Source organism: Pseudorasbora parva, chromosome 7 (assembly GCF_024679245.1).
Source record: "Pseudorasbora parva isolate DD20220531a chromosome 7, ASM2467924v1, whole genome shotgun sequence".
Lineage (NCBI taxonomy): Eukaryota > Metazoa > Chordata > Actinopteri > Cypriniformes > Gobionidae > Pseudorasbora > Pseudorasbora parva.
This window is the reverse complement of record NC_090178.1, coordinates 23,905,231-23,923,283: the sequence shown is the minus strand read 5'-3', so window position 1 is coordinate 23,923,283 and position 18,053 is coordinate 23,905,231. Positions and strand designations below refer to the sequence as shown.

General features: G+C 38.9%; 1 protein-coding gene across 2 annotated transcripts in view; it reads right to left on the bottom strand.

The window, feature by feature from the left end:
• Nucleotides 1–8,586, bottom strand: part of cadm4 (cell adhesion molecule 4) — a 187,957-nt gene extending 179,371 nt beyond the window's left edge. Inside the window, exon 1 of one of the 2 annotated variants that reach the window (XM_067448746.1) lies at nt 8,319–8,586. In XM_067448746.1, coding sequence (XP_067304847.1) covers nt 8,319–8,391 — 73 coding nt within the window. In that variant the 5' untranslated portion in view covers nt 8,392–8,586. The remainder of the gene's footprint in view (nt 1–8,318) is intronic. The other variant, XM_067448748.1, reaches the window with a different exon arrangement.
• Nucleotides 8,587–18,053: the final 9,467 nt, after the last annotated feature.

The window sequence follows — 18,053 nt, the reverse complement described above, 5'->3', positions numbered from 1 at the left end:
AAACAGGAGCAAAATAAAAGACAGAGGTTATGGGGCTGTTAAACAAGCACAGGGCAGAGTTTGCAAAGTCATGGCAACACTGTGCCCAATACGGAGGAATGTTCACCTCAGTGGCAATCAACCACAACATCCACTTAAGTCTGGCTCTCTCTCTCCCCTCCACCTCTCTTTTCGTGTCTCAGAGCCTCGCCTTTGATTCTTTTTTCCTCTCTCTCTCTACACATTAGCAACTTTCTCACATGTCTCCCTCTAGATAAAGTGCCAAATTGAGATACTCTTGGTGTAAAAGAAAGCAGAACTGAAAGGATTTAACTCATGATCTTAGGGGTATTTCCAGAGTGAGGGATGAGTAAAACTATATATTTTCAAAACTGTCAACTGGTTGTCTAAACCAGGGGTTTTAAATCGTTTAATACACTGTAAAAAAAAAAAAAAAAAGTCTCAAATTGAACATTTTCTAGTGACTGATCACATCTAAATTTTTCAGTTGGCCGAATTGAAATTCTGTGAATTGATGCAATTTGAAAATATTCAGTCACTATAAAATGTTCAATTGGAGACCTGAATTATTTTTACAGGGTACCAAGGACTATGATCACATTGTGATAAATCTCCACGTAGAAAGAGCCATTTATACTGTGAGGAAAAAACTATTTTCATTTTTTACAATAAGTCCAAAAGAACCACTGTGTTGAAGTAATGCTAGATGTAAACATTCTTTTAATCTTTCCTTTATTTTAAATTTTAAGTTTAAACACAAATAAGTGATCATTTTTAACATATTTAATTTACATTTTAACTTTCACAGCCCTAACACTTTTTCTTCACTTTTCTGACCCCTAGGGGTGCCTGGATCCAAAGTTTGAAAGCCCCTAAAGACAATATACACCAATCAGGCATAAGATTAAGACCTAATATTTTGTTGGTCCCCCTTTTGCTGCCAAAACAGCCCTGGCCTGTCGAGGCATGGACTCCACTAGGGCCCTGAAGGTCTCCTGTGGTATCTGGCACCAAGATATTAGCACCAGATCCTTTGAGTCCTGTAAATTGCGAGATGGGCCTTCCATGGATCGGACTTTGTTCAGCACATCCAACAGATGCTCGACTGAATTGAGATCGGGGGAATTCGGAGGCCAAGTCAAAACCTCAAACTCATTGTTGTGGTCCTCAAACTATTCCTGAACCAATTTTGCACATTATCCTGCTGAAAGAGGCCAGAGCCACCAGGGACTGGTACATGGTCTACAACAAAGCTTAGGTAGGCGGTACGTGTCAAAGTAACATCCACATGGATGGCAGGACCCAAGGTTTCAGCAGAACATTGCCCAAAGCATCACACTGCCTCCGTCTGCTTGCCTTCTTCTCATCGTGAATCCTGGTGCCATGTGTTCCTCAGGAAAACGACACACACACACACCCAGCCATCCACATAATGTAAAATATGATTCATCAGACCAGGCCACCTTCTTCCATTGCTCCGTGGCCCAGTTCTGATGCTCACGTGCCCACTGTTGGCGCCTTCGAAGGTGGAGAGGGGTCAGCATGGGCACCCTGACTAGTCTGCGGCTATGCAGCCCCATACACATCAAACTGAATACACACTTTGTATTCTGACACCTTACTATCAGAACCAGCATTAACTTTTTAAAGCAATTTGAGCTCCAGTAGCTCTTCTGTTTGATCGGAAAACACAGGCCAGCCTTCGCTCCCCGCAATGAGCCTTGGCCGCCCATGATCCCGTCGCCGGTTCACCACTGTTCCTTCCTTGGACTACTTTTCATAGATACTGACCATTTTTTCCTGCTTCTAATACATCAACTTTGAGGACAAAATGTTCACTTGCTGCCTAATATATCCCAGCCACCAACAGGTGCCATGATGAAGAGAATCAGTGTTACCGTTCACTGTTCATAATGTTATAGTCAGTGTATATTTTGTACATAATATTTTAAGAATTTGTTTTGGCTTTAGAAAAAATATAAAAGGTCATTTTAATTTCTAAAACAACATGCTGTCTTTAATATAGTATGAGATTTCCTGTTTTTTTTCCTGAGTGCATTTTTCAGTCTTTTTTGTATTTTATTTTAGGAAGGGGTCACTCGCAAAGAGATGGTATCCTTTGTATTAAATGCGTTGAAACCCCCTGAGAAAGCCTAAAATTGTAACGCTCAATTTATCTTAGCTCATCTGTTCGTCTGAACTCATTGGGAAAAATAACTAATTTCAGATTAACATTGATATGTTTCTCAAGCTGTGAGATAAAGACACTGTGGAAAAAATGCATTGCTATATTTTGCAGTCTTATTTTCCATGCTGAAACAATGCCTTGCTATTCTGAAGTCTTATTCTTTGTGCTAAGAAAGACATAGTCGGGGTCCAGACAGCAAATATGCCACTCAGATATCTCGCAGGACAAGAGGAAGAAAAATTAGATCTGAATCAGACTGCACTTCCCATCCCAAGTCTGAATTATTGACAACTCGTGTCTGGCGAGGTTTTGCCTTCTCACAAGTGACACAGACAGAATCTGGTCCATGTGTGAACAGGCACATTTCAATAATTCACATACTTGAGAGAGCAAGCGCTTAAATTCCCACAATGAATGTGCCTGAATTCGATCAAAGCGAGCCGCAGAAACAGCTTGAGAGTGATAAACCCTGAAAAATAAGCTTGTTTAATGAGCACACCTTTCTGAATGGGTTTCATTAGAATAATATCCGAGGTGTTCTTTTGAGAGAGATGGAGGAGTTTCGGGTTTATTACAGCGGTGTGCTGGCATTGCTCACTAAAATGTGAAGTCAACTTGACCACAAGCGTCCGATTCATCATTTCTGTCATTTAAATACCGCACAGTCTTCCAATAACCTCCTCTTCAGCATGTAAGCTCTGAAATGAGACATAAAGTATTGCATCTAATATGAGTGACCGCAGGCAGGCGGGTGATGGGAGCGAACAAGAAAATTAAAGGAGTGTCTAATCAGTCGAATCAGATTGAAGATAATTACGGTGAAATGCAGTTACCGAGACACGCCACCTGCGACAAACCCATAAAACACAATGATGAATCCAGCCCTCCATTGAAACGGTTTCAAATAGGCCTATTCCTCCCAATGTTTATCTCTTCGCCTTCAAATTGTAGGTGTTCACGAATTTCAGCACACCTATGACTCCTGCGTCCTGTGATCCCTAAAAGGAACATCTGTTTATATAGGGCTGTAAAATGTGTAATCTATTACAGTGATAAGAGAAAGCCAGGGAGCTACATAACAGGTCTGCCACCAGCTCTCCCTGTATACGTCGTCTTTTTTGTCTCCCGTGAGCCTGGGTTCAGTGTTCGCTGTGAAATTAAAGAAAAATAGGAAGCATGTACCTGAAGGCTTTACTAGATGTCTGTTTTTAACATACTGGTAGGAGGGCTTCCACTATAATTAAATGTCAACATCTTTACTGGGGGAATTACACAACCACACACTGGAATCAAAGGATAAACCTTGGCTTAAGATAAAGGCTTCCTCATTGCATTACAGAACAAAGTGTCAAGTGAAAATACCAATTTCTGCCCTACATGTGCTAATCCTATAGCACCTACCCTGCAAAATGCAATGTTTTGTATCTGAATAAGACTAGGAAGTCACACATTCAAAACAAAAATACATATTTGATTTCCATGCTCAGTATATGTAGGGCCCTAAAAAATGATTAGGGAGTATAAAGGGAATATTTAAAAGACAAGCTTTTTTTTAAAGAAGCAGTTTAGGTCCCATTTGATCCTGACTGTATTTGTGTCATCTGTTCTAAAATTCTGCCTAGTTGGAGAAAAAAAAACGCATCTTTTTATTAAAGTTGCTGTCTGTAACTTTTTTGTGTTGACGATTTACAAAAATGATATAATGAGAATGTACAACATTAATCCTTTTTCCAAACTGTGTTTTTGTCTTAACCTGAATCATTATGGTACACTTATAAGTTTTTATATTGGGACTATTTCAGGCCAGACTGGTAGGTACCGCTGCGGAGGAGCACAGTCCCTGAGTGATCCGCTATAGACATAAACAGAGAGAAGTAGCTCCGGCTGCAATGTTCTTCCACAAGATGCATGCAGTTCTTTTTATTAACCACTAGACTGCAAAAAGTTACGGACGGTTCAACATTCTTTAAGTAAATTTAAGTTAAGTTATTTTAACTTAAATTACATTAAAATGGCTTTAAAAATGAGTTGAATCTTGTATAACAAGAAAAATTATTTAAATGTCAAAAACTTATTTTGATGAGTTGAAGTAATGTAAAAACATGTTGTCATGACTTACTGATCATATCTTTTTTTTTTTTTTTTTTTTTTTTTTTACAGTGTACAGTCATTTCAACATTATATTTGGAATTCACTGTGGCAAACAATGACTAATAATATTTTTATGAAATATCTGAATATTTTTTAGAACAACAAACAAACACAACAACATCAAATAATGTTTCTCTGAGAATTTCCAATCTGAAAAAAATGATTCATGGTTTAGTGAGGGAGCTGAGTGGGTCTGATTCAACTACAGACTCTTTAAAAAGAAGCAGTTCATTAAAGTAATGTGGTCACAGACTGAACATCATGATTCAGGACACACGCTGTTTTTTGTAGCATGCAAGAAACACTGGCGATAAATGCCAAAACCACATATGGACGGACACTGCGTTTTCCCAAATGATGCCACAGGGAATTTGAATTCGACATTTAACACCATTTTAGTTGGACCCCGGACATACTAAAACAATGGCTGTTTTTCCATTTGTATCCACAGTCATTCCAAACTATACAATAAGGCAACTATTATAACTGTTATATGTAATTGCATTTTACTTGAAGAAAAAGGGAAAATCCATACAAATTCTCTTAAACTGTGCGGCTATTTTTATACATTTTTTCCAATTAGGAGGCAATTTGGCCCTCCAGCAGAAGCCACATTGAGTCCCAAAAAATGATGAAAACAGATTCAAACAAATGACTCACATATTGCTTGCCATCGAATAAACAAATAGAGATGATTAACTGTGCAGGGCCAGTGATGAGAGGGGACGGGCAAAGAATGCAGCATGCAGAATGCGGCTAGCACAGTTGTGGCCGTTTATTGTGTGTGTGTGTGTGTGTGTGTGTGTGTGTGTGTGTGTGTGTGTGTGTGTGTGTGTGTGTGTGTGTGTGTGTGTGTGTCAGTCACACAGCACTGCAAAAAGGGCATGAGAGAGAGAGAGAGAGAGAGAGAGAGAGAGAGAGAGAGAGAGAGAGAGAGAGAGAGAGAGAGAGAGAGAGAGAGAGAGAGAGAGAGAGAGAGAGAGAGAGAGAGAGAGAGAGAGAGAGAGAGAGAGAGAGAGAGAGAGAGAGAGAGAGAGAGAGAGAGAGAGAGAGACAATGAGAAAGTGGCGAAAACAGAAAGAGGGGCTCAGATGGAGAACACAACATGAGTCTGCAGGCCTGTGCCCAAGGGACACACACAGTCACTGAGCCTAGTACATTCTGTATTTGTTGTGCTGGGGGAAGGGACAATTTCACACGCACTATTCTTTATTTTTTCTTTGCCCCTGTTTCTTCATCTCTCTTTCACTCTCTCTCTCTCTCTCTCTGAGTGGTTCCTTACAGGTTCAAGGCTCTTTCTTCACATTATCCCTGTCACTCCCTGGCCGTCTACTTTTTTCAATCCCGTTCACATCTTTACTTCTTGAATAAGTATTTCTGTCTTTTTTAGTCTGATTCCATAGGTACAAAGATCATCTCATCTCAAACACTTCCCTTCGTTTTCGTCCCTGTTCTCTTTCCTTTATTGTTTCCTCTTGATACATCACTAAGAAACAAACTGTTCCAGGATATGACAACCTGGTATCAAAAGACTCTATTGGTTTACATAATAAAGGGGTGTGATAATCAGTTTTATTCCTCCTTCTTTTCCTACCCAACCCCCTTTTTTCCTCTCCTCTTTTACCTCTTGTCACTGGAGAGATTAATGACAGTCATCTCCATAGCTCCTCTTGACCTCCAAGGCTCAAATGAGGAGACACCGAGCCATTTCAGCATGTAAAGCCACATACAGCAAGAATTGCATAGGTGTACAGAAAAAAAATCTTCAGTTGTTCACTTATTATTAGACAATGGGAAACAAACAGCCGCACACAAACCTGGAAGTAGCTTGGACCACAAATTGCTACTGAATTTCAAACATTTGTTAATATTTTTTTCATAACACTCAACTGAGGGACTATTTTTTGCCCTGTTTTACTGTCTTAGCTTAGTATGTATAATTTGACTGTATTAAAGGCACAATATGTAAGATTTTTTAATAAAATATCCAAAAACCACTTTTGTTGTGTACTTGCATTATCCCAAAAGTTCCCAAGGATTTTTTAAATAATAGCTCATCCCATGTCAGTCGCCTATCAATGGTGTAATATCCACGCTATCCTTCGTTTCTGCTTGTAGAAACCATGGCAACACAAAAGCACACTGCTGTTGTAGTCCTTATGGAATCACGATTATTCATTAGCGAGTACAGAAAAAAAAAAAAAAACAACAACTCATAGATCAACTGAGTGAAGCAGGCTTTGGGACAAAAGGAGAAATAAGGCATTTTTGGAGAGAGCCCGCAACAAACTTGGACTTGACAGAGACAGATACTGTGGGTTTGTTTAAATTGAATTTTAGTATGATTGTTTTGTAAAACGGTGTTGAATTAACCCACAAAATCATTTAACTATAGTCACATTTCAGTTACAGGCTAATAAAGCATTACATTTCAGATTCCTTACAGCTAATTCATTACGATTAGCCAACATAAAATCAAACGTAAAGGTATTACAAAAACTAAATAATAACCTCATCTGTGAACATGATTCGTGAAGTGTATATAGCCTACATATCTGGTCTGGACGACGCAAACGACATCTTTCCTCTCTCCTTCATAGCGACATCAAGCTTCATCTTTGTTATTGTTTTGAAAATGCAACGGCTGGTGACGAAAACTTAGCTATATATTGTGCCTTTAAAATGTAGATGTAGCCTACATTACACTATTGTGCTTGTAATTGAAACATGTATCATGATTTGTATGAATTCTATTATGTTTTTAAAATTCACAGCGTTCTTCACTTTTCTCCATGATCGCCTGTAGTGGGTTTCTCTTAATGAGTTGGAAATGGAAAACCTGGAGCTAGTGGAACTGGAGCAGAGTAATTCCATTTACGATATCCCAAACCTGAATTTATTAAGTCTTCGCATTGCTTGGTGAACGCAAGGTTGTGCGAATCCTTTTTATCTGCAAGGTAAGTTATTAAATAGTTGTCATTAACTGACAACCGGGCTATTGCAGAACGGATGCGATTCGGCCCTTTGGCACACGTTAAAGACACCTAATAAAGTGTAACCGCATTTTCTTTTTTTTTCTAATGCAATTTTCGCTCTTGCTTAATAATTATTAATTTAAGCCTCATTTTACAAACAGATGGCACAGCTTGAAGAGAGGAATTAAACGGCCAGCTAGTATCTTCAAGATGCTCTTGTAATCCAAATCCCAAGACAACAGCAGATGCACTTATCATGCGATGGCAAGCATGAAATACGCGGCCCGTGTTGGGATTTGCTCTGACAGTCTTGCACTGGAGACTGATTTGGGACAGTAGCTCACCCCTGCGCAGAGGAGCCCAGAGCGGGACCTCCGAAAAGCGCATTTTAGCCTATGACATAGGCTATGATAACTGCGTTTTTGTACTGACTGTCGCAATGGCTATAGCCTGTCCAGCACGACATCTCAAACGACATCGGTAAATGAAAGAACAAAGCATAGCCCACAATATAATGATGCGCGCGAGCGTCAACGAAGAATGAATGCTGGTTAGAAACGCATCTTAAAAACGAATTGGCAAGCACATAGCCTGCGTGATGCATGCAGTTATTGAGCGAACCCACTTTATTACTAGAGCAAACGGAGTCAGCAGAGGTGCAGGTGAGTGACGCAAACTACTGACCAAAATCATAAACGCAATTAGTCTGCAAGACATGTAATAGCAGAAGAAACGGGAACGAGAACTTTCGGCTAGGGGAAAGCGTTTTAATTTCACTTTCGTAAATGCAATAACACGAGCTAACATGATTTCTACAACATGCAATGCTAATGATTTCTACAACATGTAATGCAGTCGATGCGTTTAGGCGGTGCGTATGCCCATGTTTACATATTCTATAGGCTACATCTCGCGATGGCATCATTAGATAGATAGTTCGTTTTAGTCAAACATCTGGCAAGTAAACTTTCAAAGTGGTTATAGACCGAATAAATATGTCTTACCTGTATGCGAATAAAGGAGCAGTAGGAGAGAAAGGGGAGCGCAATACTTCCAAAAAGAAGAAAATGCCATCATGTGTGTTATTCCGATCTCTCTGTTAATTCCTCTTCCTTGGAATGGAATTAGAATAACATGAGCGCGCAGGCTCTCACCTACGAGTTATGTCTTTTCTCAACTCCAGTGTTTGCTGGACTCGTTGTGTGTTACATACTAGTACTCACAAGCACACACAATCTGATACAATACTCTGAATGAAAGGTGGGAAATGTAGAAGGGCCGGTTTTTCTTGGGCTCAGCTACAACCAATCGGGTCTGACAATGATGATGAGCGCACACCCAATGGGCGGGGTAAGAGTAATATTATAAGACAAATAACCGTTTGTTTTGATCAAAAAGACAATGTGCTATAAAGCGAATCCATAGCACTGCAGCTAGACCTCCAATTAACCGCTCCTATATATTAACGTGATGAATTACAGTGGCGATCAATAAAGTTTTGAACGCGCTGTACTACAAAAATAATTCTAATTTACTGGAACACTGAGCTTTTTAATGCATCTCTAGTCTAGTGCAATGTGGATTCCGCTGAGATAAATGACAGATTCGCCGACTGGACCCATTCAGAGCAAGGAATTAGAATGTGATTCGTTCATCTATGTGGCATACGACAAACAGAATCAGCACGATCATTAGCAACCAAACTGGCATGAAACCAGCTCGAGCACGACTTCAATATCTTCCTCAAACTCACTTCACTGGCGTAATTAAAACCGCCAATGATTTATAATCGAGTTTATGGTTTGTATTTAGCGACATCATGTGATGAATCGGAGGAATAACAGTGAAGGTTTTAGCCATTTCAAGTCTGTCAGAGGAGATTGGAGTCAGCATTAACCGCTACAATTATATACATAAATAACTATAAAATCTTGATTACAGAAAACTTGTATTGCCCTTGTTGGAATAATGTTGTCACATTGAAAGCAAAATGCAAAGAATATGCTAGTTATGACGCACAAAAATAGGCCTATCTAACCATTGTTCTGGCCAATGAATATTGCAAAATACATGCACCAAGCATTTATGAAAAATACTGTTGTCTTGAAAACATAATTCACCCTTTAGGTTCAAATCAATCTTCATTAGGTAGCCTATACATGCCTGAATTTCTATCAGAATTTTAATTCACAATTTAAGAGGTTGTGCTCTTAAATGCTAAAGAAACGGTCCGTGTGACAACTAGCCCCCAAGTAGCCTATATATTATCTGAAATTTTGAGAGTCAGAAAGAAATCACATTTCTTTTAACATGAACACGTGTTTCTGATGTTAAATTATGCAATAACTGCTGAAGAACACAAACATAACAAATAAAACTGTCTGCTGCAAATTATCTTGTTTTTGCTGTTGCCTATTGTAGACATTATTCTTTTGTCCAATTATTGTCATTCATAAAAACACTATAGGTTATGGACACAGACAAGCAAGAAATCAACCACCAGAAAGTCATGTTCACCCATGCAGGATCCAAAACATTTGTTTGCTCTTTTTCTTTCCACATGTAGCTGCGCCGCGTGGATGCCAGAGTAGTTTATAATTGGCCAGCAAACATCAAACCTTTTGGAAGTGTTTGGTCAGAGCGTAAATAATTTGAATTTATAGAAAGGAAACTGCAAGCCATTTAAATGAGAAAATAAGCATGACTGTTGACAAGCACCTTAGTAGGTGAGAAGAACCTTGAGACGTGAAATATTATTTTCACACATCAATGTTTCTAGTTATAAATTGCAGCTCGTGGCATTTTGAACCAAAATATGAATGCAGAAAATTAACAGTTTTTGATGATTTCTGAGTACACAATACTGGGGGGGAGGGCGTTTCTGTGAATTCGAGGTGTAGGGCATCCTCATCCTAGCACTGAAAAACTGAACAAATAAAGGCATTTAGAGCTTTTATTATTCTCTCTTTTATAAAAGTCAATTATATATGATGTAAATGTGAAATGTGTGACCCTTTTGGAGATTTTCCTGCTGCAGGCCATTACCTTTGAAGAGCCCCAAGAGAAAGGAACAAGTAAAATGGCTTTTTCTTTTAGGTCTGTTCAGTTTTTGCTTCTCCAAAGGGCTTGCCATGCTAATATATTCTCCAGTTCAAGGACTTCTTGAATAATTTGTGTAATAATATTGTTCTTGTTGTATTCCATGCCGAGTACCTTCGTTAATGAACTGTCATTGCTTAAGCACACAAAACGCTTTTATTAATGGTGGCTTCTGGTCAACCACACACTGGTAATAAAACCACACAAAATGAAACACAAATATTACAGACAGAAGAAATGAAATGAGAAGCTATGATAATGTTTACATTGATTAACTCCTAAAGTTAAATCATTGGAGGGTAAAATTAAGAAACACGGTTGTGGTTATGTGTTGACTGACTGGGTATAGTCCAGGCAATTCTAGCTCATGTTGTTTGTGAAAATGCCAAACAAAGTTGGGCTTGTGACAGCATGTAAACATTAGATGTTACATTCTGAAAGAATACCTCAGGACTGCCTCAAGGGCTTTTTGGATATGGATTCCCCCCCCCCCCCCCCTCCACACACACACACACCTCCCACATTCAGTGGACGCTTACAGTTAATGTTTATTCTCTAGCAGCTATAACCATTGAGTGTGTATGTTGTAGGCCTATACTCATTATAAAGGTGCATTATTGGATAGAATAAAAGTAAATGCACTTGATAATATCCACTCTGGTTTCAGACACCAATGCAAATGGCGGTTCCCTCAAATAGTGCACTATATTAGGGTATAGAGGGTGATGTTGGACATGCCTAAATCATTATGAGTGAATCGCCTTTGGCTTGGCTTGCCCAGTCGGGGACACTAAAACTATAACACTAATATGATCTAACCCAGCTAACAGGGAACGTTCTCAGAACATTGACGAACGTTCTCTGAAAGTTCGCTCAAGGTTCTTGCAGTAACGTTATTAGAACGTTGTGCCAACGTTATTTGCTATTGATTAACGTTCTAAAAACGTTAGCTATAAAACGTTATTCTTACATTGTTAGTAGAACGTTTTAAAAACGTTACTACGTTAAAAAAGTATTAGTCATTACAAATTAGTCATACAGCTTTTTTCTTAAACTTCAGATACATAATTTGTTCATCCAGTGACAACTTAATGACACTTAAATGCTATTTTCATTCATATATATATATATATATATATATATATATATATATATATATATATATATATATATATATATATATATATATATATATATAAGTACTTTAAAGGAGAAAACAGAAATATTTTATTTGATCATACTCTACACCCCTATAAGAACGTTATTTAACGTTCTTATAACCTAATGAGAACGTTAATACAACATTTCGCAAACTGGCTATTTTAACGTTCCTAGAACATTTAGAAAAAGTTTTTTTTAACTTAATGGGAACGTTAGGGAAACATTCTAATAACCTAAAAATGTTAGCTGGGAAGTTATTCAACTAAATATACAAATAAAATTAATTAATTAGGTCGTATTTAATTCTATAAACTATAATACTGATCTGCCAACATTGTTGCTATATGATAAATTAAAATAAGCTGATAACATCACTGTTTTCTTCAGAACGACTGTACAGCCAAATCAAATTTTGTTGCAATATTGTCCTGTTTAACACTGTGAAGCTGCTTTAAAACAATCGTCATTGTAAAAGCGCTATATAAATAAAGTTGACTGATTGATTGATTGATTGATTAAATCAGTGAATTATTAATTCAACCAAATCACTCAAACAGTGGGTCATTAAAGGGGGGGTGAAATGCTGTTTCATGCATACTGAGCTTTTTCCACTGTTAAAGACTTGGATTCCCATCCTGAACATAGACAAAGTTTCAAAAACTAATTTTGGACGTTTGATGGAGTATTTCTGTGTCAAAAATACTCCTTCCGGTTTCTCACAAGTTTCGGCGAGTTTTTTTCGAGTATGGGTCTACTTGACGTTAATAAGAGCGGAAGGTCCTTGTATGGGCTCTTCTCCCGGTAGGGTGCGCGCGCGCGTGCGCGTGACTAGAGCACGCTGTAAACAGTCTCTCAGGTGCAGATCCAGTCGTCCGTGAACACTTATGTGGCGCCGCGCTTCTCTTTATTCCTATGGGTGACGTCGAGCGACTTCAACGCTTCAGCACAGCATTCCGGGAATGCAGCGCTGCATTTGAACCGTTTTGAACGCAGAAATGACGGGAAGCTTCAAAACATCGTTTCAGTTGCGTCTCAAAATGGATTTACACACCACTGCTGTCAGGACTTTACCAAATCATACCAAAGAAGTGTGTTTTTGACGGAGCAGTCCCAGCGATAAAGCTTCGGTCCTGCTTTGGAAGCAGCCGGTGAGTTAACTTAAACTGCCTCAAATGTCTCTGCTTTTGGCTACAGACACATGAGTAAACATCAGTAAACGACACCATCGCGTGCTTCGTCATTCAAATGCGCTAACTGTTAACGGTTACTCCATTGTTGTTCTCTGTATAACGTTACAGTATTCTGACGTGCAAAACCGTTTTGCTTGCTACTTCTAAGGTCTAGTCGCATACAATAGTCCATAAACCGAATCATGTCCTCATACACTGCGAGTAAACACACACAAATGTGGAGAGGCCATTAAATACAGTAACTTACATACCACAGAGACGGACGTCCTGATGTTGCCGTTTCTCCTGTTCAATTTATTTCTCCCTCAGATTTGATTGTGGATCATTATCTGTATTAGCTGAGATAGATGGGTTTCTCCACGCTTGAGGACGTCACCGCTTTGCGCGCTTGTCATTCTTTAGCTCCGCCCACACGATACGCCTCCAGGCGCTCGGTTTTTACCGGAAAGACTCGGTACAGCCTATATTTCTTTTATAAATATGATAAAACTAAAGACTTTTCGGAGATATGAAGGATGCAATACTACTCTATAGGTACTCAAAATTGACATGAGATTGACTGAAACTGAGTGTTTCACCCCCCCTTTAAAGGGATCCCCTGGTGTTAAGACTTGTATGGCTTAATATAACAAAAAATGATGTGTCTTACTGAAATATGTAGTAGAAAACCCATGAAAGATCTACATTATTAAAAAAAAAAATTTTATATTTGGACCATGGGCGGCGCCATTTTAACACGATCACATGGTAATGCGTATCAATAGTACGAGTGTGAAATCGATACGCCAAAATGAGTTTGGGCATGCATATGGTACGCAGTTTTCGTGTACATATGATGTGCACTTTATAGCGTGCATATGACATGCTTTTGGGTAAGTTTGGGATGGTGGGATGGTTGGTTCATACGTATAATATGCCATAAAGTGCGTATCATATGCACACGAAAACACACGTACCATATGCACGCCAAAACTCATTTTGCCGTATACATTCCACAAGACTGCACACTTGTGCTATTTATAAGCATTTTCGTGAGATCGGGCTCGCCATTTTGTTTGTGTTCTAGTTTGATGATGTAGAATGTTTGGGCTCGGCAATCAGCTGTCGCTACCCGTAGCTATTTTTTTACCACAATGCAACTCGAAAATTGTTTCAGAGTTAAACAAAACCAATCAATTGGTTTGTAAATGTAAAACACACTCATACACACATGGCTCAGCACGTCATTATTCAAAATACACAACGCACATAACGGATATATGCTGGCTTTTGCTTGAATATGCTCTTGTGTCATGTTCGCTTGTTTGTCCATCTGTGATTGTGTTGTCGCTCACGTCAGCGATGATAAAGACTCGTTCATTTCCACACATGGAGCATCTAAATCTCCTTACTGTCTGTTTCAAGCATCAGCTTACAAAATGTGTCCGACAAGTAAGATACTATATTCCTAATATATGTTTGTTTTCTCTTTTCATGATCTATAAAACCAGTCATAATTACAATATATCGTGTTTTTTCGATCGCTATAGCTCTCTAATCTTGTCATAATTGTAATAGTCTATGTTGTTAGTTGGACTAATGTTGTGCTCTTGCATCGATTTGTTCATGAGAACTGTTTGTGTTTTTGTGATCACTATATAACTCTATAATCTTGTCAAAATTGTAATATGTTCATTAGTTAGACTGTCGTGCTTGTGTACTATCGAGTTGTCATGAGAATGGTTTGTGTTTTTGTGATTGCTATAACTCTAATCTGGTCATAATTGTAATATGTTGTTAGTTGGACTGTCGTGCTCATGTACTATCAAGGTGTTTGTGTTTTTGTGATGGAAGTGGTGACCTTTTCATTGAATATTTGTCCTGGATTAGTAACAGATTCTGCCAGTCGTTGCCTGGGTTACATATGTGTGGGGCTGAGCTATCAAAATAAGGGGCGAGATGCTTTTTGGTGGATTGAAATATCAACAACCTGGTGATTTGAAATATCAACAACGTATACCAGAAAGCACCTACCCCACCTTTAAAGCTACACTGTGTGATATTTTCCCCCATCTAGCGGTGAAAAGGTATATGACCATCCATACAGGGAATAATAGTTTCTGTTCCTCTCAATTCTGATTTAGTTTTAACTCCTACGGTGGCCGATTTAGCACAAGATATACCACGAGCGCGTGCAGCTGTTGGGTTGAGAGGTCTGAAAGCTCTTACATCCTTTACCGTGTCCGTAGGGGAAAAATGTTGTTTGAATTGGTTTTACAATAAACAGACACCCACACCCACAGTGACAGCGACCAGCTAAACAAATGTATTTGAACACACACATTCCATGCATAGATAAATTAACTGTATGTGCTCAATGATCATTTTGTTTACTTGCTGTGTATGGCTAACACAGACATTTGAAGTAGTTTTACTCACCTCCCACGGGCACAACTGTGAACCTTTCTCGTTGGGACCGCTCCTTCGCAATAGACAATCTGCAAATCTGGCGTCGAACTGGGCCTTGCATAAAACAACCATTGCCGAAATGAAGGAAACAAACACTTTCACAATTCTGTTGATGTTCTGGAAAAACAAACTTCATCCACTGGTCCCATAACGCTGGGTTCTTAGGGAATCTGTGCAGGGTTGTCTTGCCCTGGCACCCAAAATCACACTCCTTTTGTCACATTATTTATTTCACTACAGCCGCTTTTTATTAGAGCCCAAGCCCTGAAAGGGCGCACAGCCCTATTGTTCTTCTAAGGATTATTATTATTATTTATTGATTTATTTTTTTTATTTTTTTACCGACTATTTGGGCATTTTCGAGGCGCTTACCATGCTCAAAAACTCTTGAAACTTTGCACACGCATCAGAATGCACGGCCATCAGGGCCGGGCTGAAGATGGTACCCGGGCGTGGCAGGGGGGCTCGACAGCGCCCCCTTGAATGCGAGATTTAACTTTGTCCATTAATAAAAAAAACGCTTGCACGTATATATATGAAACTCGGTAAACATATAGAGCTCATTGGGCCAAACAACGATAGTGCTCATAGTTGTACGTCAGCCAAACAGGAAGTGAGCTATTATGGCTTGTTTGAAAACGCATGCTGTGGAATTTGCAATACTCCTCCTAGACCAGGGGTCTCCAACCTTTTTTCATTTGAGAGCTACTTTTTAAAAATGAAAGTCGCCAAGAGCTATTCATGTTCTACAATACTTAAAACTCTTAAATAATGCATCCTAATTCTCATATTAACAACAATCCAAACTGTTTTACACCTGAAAGAGTGTAGTAGAAGTTCCAGTAGTCGGTACCAATACCATAAACATTTTACGGTAGTGAGTACCAATTTTGGTACCACAGCAAAATGTTTTTTTTTTTTTTACTATTTAAAATTTTTTTTTAATTAAATTTAAAACGTTTATTATTTATGATGATAATTATTATAAAGTAAATCATACATTTAAACATTTAAAGGCCGAATGCTATTTAAAAAGTAATCATTGTTTATACATAAAATATTAAGTGAAAAATAAGGAACCATCTAGGCTAATTATTATTATTAGTAGAAACGTATCATTATTACATAGAGATGTAGTTACATCTACTGTAGCTATAGGCTGCAACAGTAGCCAAATATATTCTGTCAATTTCTCAACGTTAAACCAAACTTTTATTATGACGGGTTGCCGTGAAGACCTTTGAGTGTCTGTGTTCATATGACAGGTTACTTAAATGAAACATTAAATTCTCATGAAGTGACAGTTTATGCGTCCGTGTGTCCTCATAGTGGCACACGGCAGAGACACGCGAGTGTGCACGCGCTGGCGCGCACTGCCGCGCCCTCGCATCTGCGCCTGTTATTCACGCAGAATTTGCAGGAGTAATATTTAAATAGTAATTTGCAGTTTAATATTCACAGACACTAGTATATATTCGTTACAGTTTGGAGCCCTGCGCTTGGATTAACACGAAAGCTGCGTGTACAGAATATACTCGGGAGTCGGTACAACCGGTTATAGCCTACAGAAATGCTGGTATCGTCATTTTTTTTTTAAATTTCACTACCAACATCGTACTAAAGTAGCCTACCTGTACTTGTGACAACCCTACATTTGCATGTTTACATTGACATTTGTTCATAAATAAAAAATTCTAAGTCAGTCTAAATTAGCTCACTCTGATTAGATGCAAAGTAGCCTACGTCTTGCCTAGCCTACGTCTTGGTGAGCTACCTCCAATCAGGCCACGAGCTACTGGTAGCTCGCAATCCGACGTGTTGGAGACCCCTGTCCTAGACGATTCACCCGATCAGCACCAAACTCGGTCATCATGAAGTCAAGACACTGAGGATGCTAAATTGCGAGCAACTTCTGATATCTCAAACGGTTTGGCCGTAGCGAAGAGACGAATTATGGCGAGAAAAGGCAAACAGGAAGTGTGTTATAACTTTTGTATACATTAATTAATTTTGATGAAACTTCAGCTGTGTGTTCGTTGTAAGAGGCTGATCACATGGATATGACTTTTGTGAGTCAAAGTTATAGCGCCACCAACTGGCAGCAGGAAGTGTGTCACTTTCAAAATTGCTTTAAATCCCCATCTTATTTTCACCCGATTTACTTCACACTTCATCATTATAATGTCAAAACATGGCAGATATAGACATATGAATGGATTCCTGATTCTTGAAATACTGTTGTCATGGCAACGTGTCAAAGTCTTATAATCTTTTTAGGTGTTTTTGACACTCTCCCTTAAATAACCAGTAGAGGGCAATATTGTATAAGTTTTCAAGCAAAAAAACCTTGCCTCTGTGTGTGTTTTTTTTCTAGCCTGTTGGGGACTTCAACCTGAATGCACACAGACTCATGGGGACTCGTGTCACTGTAGGGACCTAAACTGAGGTCCCAATGGGTACAGAAGCTTATAAATCATTCAGAATAAGTTCTTTTGAAAATGTAAAAATGCAGAAAGTTGTGTGATGGGTATATTTAGGGGTAGGAGCAGTGTAGGAGGAAAGAATATATGGTTTGTACAGCATAAAAACCATTACGTCTATGAGTCCCCAAAAAGATAGTGAACCAGACGTGTGTGTGTGTGGGTGGGTGGGTGGGTGTGTTGTGGACGGGGGATGGGCTGAGCTGATTTGAGTTGCCTGCAGCATTACTACTGTGTGTGTGTGTGTGTGTGTGTGTGTGTGTGTGTGTGTGTGTGTGTGTGTGTGTGTGTGTGTGTGTGTGTGTGTGAGCCACTTTTCTGTCTAAAAAGATTACCTCTCAATGCTGTGCTTTGGCCTGCA